This window comes from Oryctolagus cuniculus, chromosome 2 (assembly GCF_964237555.1).
Source record: "Oryctolagus cuniculus chromosome 2, mOryCun1.1, whole genome shotgun sequence".
Taxonomy (NCBI): Eukaryota; Metazoa; Chordata; class Mammalia; order Lagomorpha; family Leporidae; genus Oryctolagus; species Oryctolagus cuniculus.
This window is the reverse complement of record NC_091433.1, coordinates 118,105,392-118,114,227: the sequence shown is the minus strand read 5'-3', so window position 1 is coordinate 118,114,227 and position 8,836 is coordinate 118,105,392. Positions and strand designations below refer to the sequence as shown.

At 42.6% G+C, this 8,836-nt stretch overlaps 1 protein-coding gene across 1 annotated transcript in view; it reads left to right on the top strand.

Annotated features, from left to right (window-relative positions):
* The first annotated feature begins 1,345 nt into the window (after positions 1–1,345).
* Positions 1,346–8,836, top strand: part of DNAH6 (dynein axonemal heavy chain 6) — a 315,521-nt gene continuing 308,030 nt past the window's right edge. Inside the window, exons 1-2 of the mRNA XM_008254187.4 lie at positions 1,346–1,490; positions 2,716–2,948. Of these exons, the coding sequence (XP_008252409.2) occupies positions 2,724–2,948 (225 nt within the window). The 5' untranslated portion in view covers positions 1,346–1,490; positions 2,716–2,723. The remainder of the gene's footprint in view (positions 1,491–2,715; positions 2,949–8,836) is intronic.

Sequence of the window (8,836 nt, the reverse complement as noted above, 5' to 3'; positions counted from 1 at the left end):
TTTTAAAATTGGTTTTGAGTTTTTGTTTTTTGAGAGGCAGAGAGACACTCCCCAAATGCCCATGAAATCCTTCAACTGGGGCCAAATCCAGGTGATGGAATGCAATCCAGGTCCCCCTGGGTGGGCAGCAGGGACCTAACCACTTAAACCATCACATTGCCTGCCGGCGAATGCATTAGCAGGAGAGCTGACCCAGGAGTGGAGCTGGGCATCAAACCGGGACACTCTGATATGGGACACTGGCATATTGTCAACCCCCAAACTGTTTTTAAACTTCCCTGCTGTCCCAGTTCTTCATTTGGGACCAGTAGGTCTATATTCCAGTTTGGCCTTTGACAGAACTGTTGCCAGACCCGAAGCAAATCACTTGCTCTGAGTCCCAGGTCCCTTACTACTCAAATGGGGGAGTTAGACTACGCGATCTCTAATCTCTCTTCTGGCTCTCTACCATTATATGATTTTCTATTTTGTCTATGGTACATATACCAGCACCTGAAATACATACCTGAATTTGTTAAGATTAACAAGCTGCATATTGTATTACACATAAAGCACTTCATATAGGGCTTGGCATAAAGTCAAGAACAAACATCAGGGTGGAAAAAAGGAGAACTAAAAGAAGATATTTCCATTGATGATGTGATTCTGCAGGGGAGGTCGAAAACAGGGCTCTGCCATCTAGTCCAACAATTCCTTGAGCCAGGTGACAAGGCTGCTTCCTCTGATCCAGAACCAACTAGGCCTGGTCTTCAATAGGATGGCCTCTGTGCAGCATGGGTAGCAATCATCTGGGGACTTAAGTAGGGCTGCTTGGTAGTTAGGAAGGGAAACTAAGTGATATGGATTGAGCTATGCCTAACACTAGGCTCCCTTCCAATGGTAAAGAACGTTGGTTGAAAGGGCACAGTGGAGTTTGAGGGGGAACAGCCCTCGTTCCTCGAGCCTTAGGACACTTTCGGGACCATGCTAGTAGGTGGAACAGAGACGCAAGACCGTCTTGCCCTTTGAGAGCGACTATGCAACATAAGCCCCTTTCCTGAGATTCTCAAATTTTCCAACCAGAGAAACTTAGTTTAAAGCCATCAAGTCCGTCGCAAGCCTCTTACAGGAAAACGAATGGGAGTCTTGCAGCAGGTGCGGGCGGTCGGCAAGCAAAGGAATAAACCACCTCAACTGCCCAACCTCCAGCACCTGAGCATCGCTCAGTTCCCACCGCAGAGGAGGAACCAGCTGTCCACCATCCAGCGGGGTAGAAGATATTCCAGAGGCACTGCCGGCTGCACTACCGGGCAGGCGCTCCTGGACCGAGAGCTCTGACTGGCCGCGGCGTTGCCGTGGCGACAGGTGACGCATTGGCGCGGTGAGCCTCGGGAGGCCAGGTGGCTGCCAGGCAACGGCAAACACTCCCGGCTGGAGCTGACTTTCTACTCCCAGACCAGACGTTGCTCTGTCTCTGGAGACCCTCGTACACGGCTCTTCTGTAGGACTTGGTGAGTCCGGCGGAACCCAGCCTCCGTGCTGGGCTCCCACTTCTGTGCCAGAAACTCAGCCTAGCTTTATGGAACATAAGGAAAATCTCAGAGAGACAGAGAAAGCCCTCGGGAAGGAATTTCAGTGATGACCTGCTGTGGTTTTCCAGAGATGGAAAGTGAGGAATAGCAGGATCAAGAGACTTGTCCAAGATCTCACAATGGATGGCCAAATCTAGACCTGTACTATTCAATATGATAGTCACTGGACACTTGTGGCTACTCTGTGTTGAGATGTTCTCTAACTGTAAATAAATTACACACTGAAGTTTCAAGGCGTAGTACCAGAAAGTAAAATGAAATACAGTAATCATTTATTGGTTGTGCTTTGAAATAATAGTGTTTTAGATAAAACACTTTAAAAATTCCACCCGTTCCTTTGGCTTGTTTTTTAATGTGGTTATTTGAAAGTTAAAATTGCATACAAGACTTTCGTATTTCTATCAGCCAGAACGGATTTAGAGTAAAATTTAACTCTGCCAATATATGCTTCAAGATCTCTTGTGCCACAATACTACTATGAACGGTATTTTGAAGTGGAATTTTGGTATTGATGGGGAGTGCAAGACCACAGGGTTCATGCTTCCAGTGGTTTAGGACTTTGCTATTCGAAATGTATGAATCAAAATAGGCATCCTAACAAGCTCCTCAAGCGATTCTCTTGCATGTAAAATCTCCAGAAGCAGTGTTCTGGGATTTGCACCTCAGTTCTCTTTTTCTTTGATTTCTTCTTGAATAACTAGGCTGTATTCCTAATATTGCCTGTCTTACAATTACTGCATTTTGAGCAAGCTCCCCAGCAAATGTTTGCATACTCAAATATGAGAAACATTGATTTCAATGCTCACTGCATTTCTCTTCATCTTTCCAAATCCAGAGCAGTAGGATCCTCAGACGAGTGGCCCGAGTAGCATCAGCATCACCAAAGAACTTAACAGAAATGCAAATTCCTGTCTCCTACCCCAGGGACAAGCGCTGTTGAAGCCCCCCAAGCCCAGTTCCTGCTTGTTATCCTTCTGGGTTGAGTCCTTAGGTTGGGAAGACTGGGGTAACTTTAATAGGTTTTCTTTGGGAAAGATGAGCAAATTCAGCTGTGCCTAGTCTTTAAGTCCTCCTCCATTCGCTGCCTTCCCCAGTCCTTTTTCTCTACTTTTTATGTTTCTTTCCACAATTCCATCCCTTCCAGGAGTGAAGATGAATTTTCCGACCATAAATCCTGAATATAAAATGAAAACTTCTGAAGATAATGTACAAAATCCTATGCATCCAAGGCATAACAGTGTCAAGGTAAAGGGAAGAGTAAGTTATATACCACCCACAGAAAATGAAATGGAAACACAGACTCTGACATTTAAGCACATCACAAGAGCGCAGGAGAGAACCAGAAAACGCCAGCAGCCTGTAAGACTGGAGCCTCTGGTAAGTTAAAAACCCAGCATTGTAGGCACTTTCCAGCTACAGAGGAAGTGGCAAAACTGCTTTGGGAGATGGGCGTCATGTCCAGACTCTTAATTAGCTGAGAAGGAATGAAAAATCTGAACATTAAGAACTCATCAATGAAATTGTAAACACTGTAAGCATTTATTCAACAAAAGTTAAGTTCTAGGCATTGAGTTGGTAGAGACAGTAGTGAATAAAGTTTTCTAGTACATAAATCTTTTCTAGAATTATGTATAATATAGTCTCCTTAGGAGTGTTAGATATTTTTAAATATTAGAGTACTGAAAGCTTTAGTATGAATATTATATATGCTTATCTGGTTTTATTACTTTCAAGGTACATACCTGTTTCCTGATAGTTTTGTGCATGTTTGTGTAAAGTAAAAATTGAAAATGTCCATCCCCATGCTCTTGTATTCACCATTATTAATTATTCATTGCCCTTCCAACTGTTTTATATGTTTATTCAAATATATTTGCATATATATGAGTATTTCAAAAAGTTTGTGGAAGAATAGAATTAAAAGATAATGCTCATTTCCCAGAAACGTTGAATTCTCATACATGTGTGTAAACATATATATGATTATACTGAAAGGAGCCAAGAGCCGCCATAAAAAAAATGGCCTTAATAAAACAGTCCTGGGAAATGGGGAGTAAACTAAGTTCACAGAGAAAGCAGATAGCTACTACCCAGAGATAAGGGCTACTACCCAGAGATAAGGGCGACAGAACATCCTGGTATGCACCTAAGCCCCCTCCCCTGTGCTTGTTCAAGCTTAACAAAGAAACCGTGAGGCACGTATGAGGCACGTAGGGCACGTAGCCACCCCTTTCTGCTCTTCAAGGACAACCTCCCCTTGTCCAAGCTTAGACACGTAGGGCACGTAGCCCCCGTTTCTCCTCCTCCTCCTCGACGACCTCCTCCCATTGTAGTTACCCAATAAACTTACGCCACCCTATGGTATGTTAATTTTGTGGTTTTGCCCCTTAAAAGCTGTGTGAGATAGCTGCTCGGGGCTCCTCTCACTTGCTTGCTGCTTGCAGCAGTAGGGGGCCCATTTGCGCAAATGAAATAAAATTACCTCCTGCTCTATTGCATCGTCTGGTCTGGAGTCTGTGCTTCTGGGGTCGTCACAAGAGGACACCGCTTTTGGGGTCCTACAATACAATAATCATACTGATCCTCAAAAGTGCTTATTTCACTTAGACAGGGTTGTGTGTTTGGCCTAGCAGTTAAGGCATGGTTGGGACTTCCCATATCAATACCCAGCTCTGGCTCCCAACTCTAGCTTCTTGGTAATGCAGATCCGGAGAGACAATAGGAATGGCTCAAGAAGTTGGGTGGATCCTGTCATCCATTTGGGAGGTCTGAGTTGAGTTTCCACTGTGAGCATTGAGGGAGTAAACTAACAGATGGGAGTTCATTCTCTGTCTTGCTAGCTTGCTGGCTTGCCCCTAAAATAAATAGAAATCTTTCCAATCTGTGCCTATGGCGGTATCTTTTCTAACAGCAGTACTGTCTTTTTTTGCATGGATATACTATAATAACCTAATGCCCATTTACTGGTCTCCGAATGATGGGAGGTCAGGGTATTTCCTTTTTATTTATTTGTGTGTGTGTCTGTGCACATATTATTTTACTACTATGGATAATGCAATCTTGAGTGACCTTGTCTTTGTATACCTACAGATTCTGGAAGTAGTATCTTATAGGTCATAACATGTGTAAATTTTAATTTTGAAAAACATTTCCTCGTTGCCCTTTAGACAGGTTACATCAATTTACATTTCTGCCTACAGGCCTGCTTATCCATGTCTTTGACAAATTGGATGCTCTCAGTTCTTTCACTTTGGCTAGACTGATAGATTAAAAATAGTATCTAATTATTGATGCAATTTGCTCTTATTAATGAGGTTAGATGTATTTTTATTCATTCATTGGCATATAAATTACTTATTGTGTGAATTATCTGTTCAGAAACTTTGTCCATTTTCAAATTAAGTTACTTGCCTTTGTCTCAACAGTCTTAGAGAGTTAACTTTTTAAAAAAAGATAGATTTATTTATTTATTTATTTATTTGAAATACAGAGTAACAAAGCAAGAAAAATAGAGAGAGATCAAGAGATCAAGATCCTCCATCTGTTAAGTTCACTCTCCAAATGGCCACATCAGCTGAGGCTGGGCTAGGCTGAAGCCAGGAGCTAGGATTTCAATTCAGTCTCCCATATGGGTGGCAAGGATCCAAGTACCCAGCCATTATCTGCTACCTCTCAGGCAAATTAACAGGGAACAGGATGAGAAGCAGAGTAGCTGGAACCCAAACCAGCACTTCATATGGGATGCAGGCATCCCAAGCAGTGGCTTAACCTATTGAACCATAATATCCACCCTAGTCTTAGCTGAGAATTAATTACTAATAAACAAGTTAACATCTTAAATAAAATCACAAAGCCAATACAACTGAAATTACCATAAAATTCAAAGTAACAGTTATTATTGACAATGAACTTCCATTTGCAAGGTGGATATGGCACAGACTGCTACCCCATCTTCTCCAGCAGGGTGTGTCTGCACTACCCCAAGTCGTTTGCGGCATGAGGTCCTCCCTACTCTTTCTCTCTCATGGAATTAATATGAAACTTTTTTACATTTATTTATTTTTAATATATTTGACAGAGTGTGTCATTAACCGCTGACGTTCTGTCACCAATGCAGTCCATTCATGTATGTTGCATGTTCACAAAATACCTACTGTGTTCCAGGCTCTGCCCTGGGGATATAGCAATGAACAAAGTCAAGATTCCTGTGGATTCTGGTAATACTAAATAAATAGACTGTATAATTTCATCAATTATAAGCACTGTTTAAAAAAACAATACCACGAATGTGGTTGAAACAGATAGGTGGGGCCGGCGCTGTGGCACAGCAGGTTAACACCCTGGCCTGAAGCGCCAGCATCTCATATGGGCGCTGGTTCAAGACCCGGCTGCTCCACTTCCTGTCCAGCTCTCTGCTGTGGCCTGGGAAAGCAGTGGGAGAAGGCCCAAGTCCTTGGGCCCCTGCCCGCATGGGAAGACCTGGAGGAGGCTCCTGGCTGTTGGCTTCAGTTCGGTGCAGCTCCAGCCGTTGTAGCCCATTGGGGAGTAAGCCATCAAATGGAAGACCAATCTCTTTCTCTCTCTCTCTGCCTCCCCTCTCTGTATAACTCTGACTTTCAAGTAAAATAAATAAATCTTTAAAAAAAAAACCAGATAGGTGACAGCTTTACATTGGGTAACTACAATGGTATTGAGATACCTGAATCAGTCCCAGCCAGTAGCCTGCACCAACTAACAGATACATGAATAGAACAACCTTTGAGCTGCCTTGGCAGTAGAGACCAGATGTTCCCACTGAGTTCTGCCTAAAACAGATTTATTAGCAAAATGGTTTTTTTTTAAGTTACTAAGTTTGAGGAAGATTGTAATGTACTAATAGAGAGCTGAAACAACACAAACAATACATGAATATAATAATTCATACAATGTCTTGGCCGGCGCCGCGGCTCACTAGGCTAATCCTCTGCCTTGCGGCGCCGGCACACCGGGTTGTAGTCCCGGTCGGGGCACCAGATTCTGTCCCGGTTGCCCCTTTTCTAGGGCAGCAATCTGCTGTGGGCAGGGAGTGCAGTGGAGGATGGCCCAAGTGCTTGGGCCCTGCACCCCATGGGAGACCAGGAGAAGCACCTCGCTCCTGCCATCGGATCAGCGCGGTGTGCTGGCCGCAGCGCGCTGGCCGCGGTGGCCATTGGAGGGTGAACCAACAGCAAAAGGAAAACCTTTCTCTCTGTCTCTCTCTCTCTCACTGTCCACTCTGCCTGTCAAAAAAATAAATAAAAAAATAAAAAATAAAAAATTAATTCATACAATGTTTTAAAATAATAAGGAATAAAGTGAAAATAACCTGAAGTTCTATCATGCAAGAGAAAGTAGCTTAATAGTTAAGTGACTAGCTTCACATGTTTAAGTGTCTGTAGTTTGACTTGCTTTTCAGAGTTGGTAATACTGCGTGTGTTTCCTCTGTGATGAACTCTCCTCCCCTCCCCTCTTCCTTCCCTTTCCCCTTGTCTTTCTCTTCCATGTCGTCTTTTCTTCCTGTTTGTCTCTCTCTCTCCTCCCGTTTTTCCTATTCACCTTTTGTGTTTTTCTCTAGCTGCAATTTCCCCAATCTCTGAGTACCTTTTCTGTTGCATCTGCTATTAACACCTATCTACAGTATGGCCTTTTGCATTAGTCAACTTTTTATTACTTGAAATAAAATACCCGAGAGAAACTACTTAGGAGGGAAGAAGGCTGCGTTGGTTCACACTTTTGGAGGTTCACAGTCCAAGACCGTGCAGCCCCATTGGTCTGTTGTTGAATAAAGGCCATGGATGACAGAACCTTTGCAGAGGGAAGATCACGTGGTGAGCCAGGAGGCAAAGAGACTGGAAACTTGCTCATTGTTTATGTCCTTTGATCTCTATTTTGTCTTTATTTTCTTTCAAAGGCAAGAAGACAGAGAAAAGAGATACTCTTTTGCTAGTTCACTCCCCAAATGTCCACAACAGCCAGGACTGAGACAGGGCAGAAGGCAAGAGACCAAAACTCAATATGGGTCTCCCACATGTGTGGCAGGGACCCAAGTACTTGAGCCACCACCTGCTGTCTCCTAGGATGCACATCAGCAGGAAATTGGAATTGAAAGTGGAGCTGGGACTTAAACTCACCATTCTGATATGAGATGCAACCTTCTAAAGTAGTGTTTTCTTTTTAACTTTTATTAATATAAGGAGAACAGATTTCATGTATTTCATAGGTAAGAAGACAACCACAGTTGTAGAAAGATCACAGTTGCACAGGAGTATAAACAAGGGCTAAGAACAACAATCAAAACATAAGCTGTCCATTTCATTCCCATACATTTTTGTCTCTAGTTATTAAGCCATCATGATTTGATCATGGGGTTCCACGCTCTTAATGTAATCCAATCACTCCAAAAAGGTTTAACCTTCAGACTCTATACTTGGATCAAGCTCCCAACCTTATTTAATCCATCACTAATTGACATCAGTTCATTCGTTGTTAACATAAGACTTTGAGTTTTGTCTGCATGAGTTTTGTGAGCCAAATCCTGTTCAAATGATAGTATCTTTCTGGCCTTCTCCATGTTCCATTTTTTTTTTTTTACTTTCTTTCTTCTAGAACTTTCCTAGCTGTTATTTTTATGTATAATTTTTTTAAAGATTTATTTTACTTGGAAGTCACAGTTACACACAGAGAGAAGGAGAGACAGAGAGAGAGAGAGAGAGAGAGAGAGGTCTTCCATCTGCTGGTTCACTCCCCAGTTGGCTGCAACAGCTGGAGCTGTGCTGATCCAAAGCCAGGAGTTTCTTCCAGGTCTTCCACTGGATGCAGGGGCCAAAGGACTTGAGCCATCTTCTACTGCTTTCCCAGACCATAGCAGAGAGCTGGATAGGAAGTGGAGCAGCTGGGACACTAACTGGTGCCCATATGGGATGCTGGCTCCACGGGAGGCAGCTTAGCCCACTACGCCACAGCTTTGGTCCCTTTTTGATCTTCTTTTGTGAACATTGTATTTCTAATTCTTCATATTACTCTTACTTTTTCTTAAGTTTATTTGCAGGCTGTTGTTTCTCTGTGTTAATTTTGTCTTAGTATTTTTTTTGTCTTATTATGCTTTTCAGATAAAATTATCTGATAAGAATACTTTTACTACCTTCTTTCCAATTTCTATATTTGTATTTTTTCTACACTAATTATATTGCTAGCTTCAGTTGAACATTGTAAATAACTGTGGGACAGTACACATATTTGTCATTCTG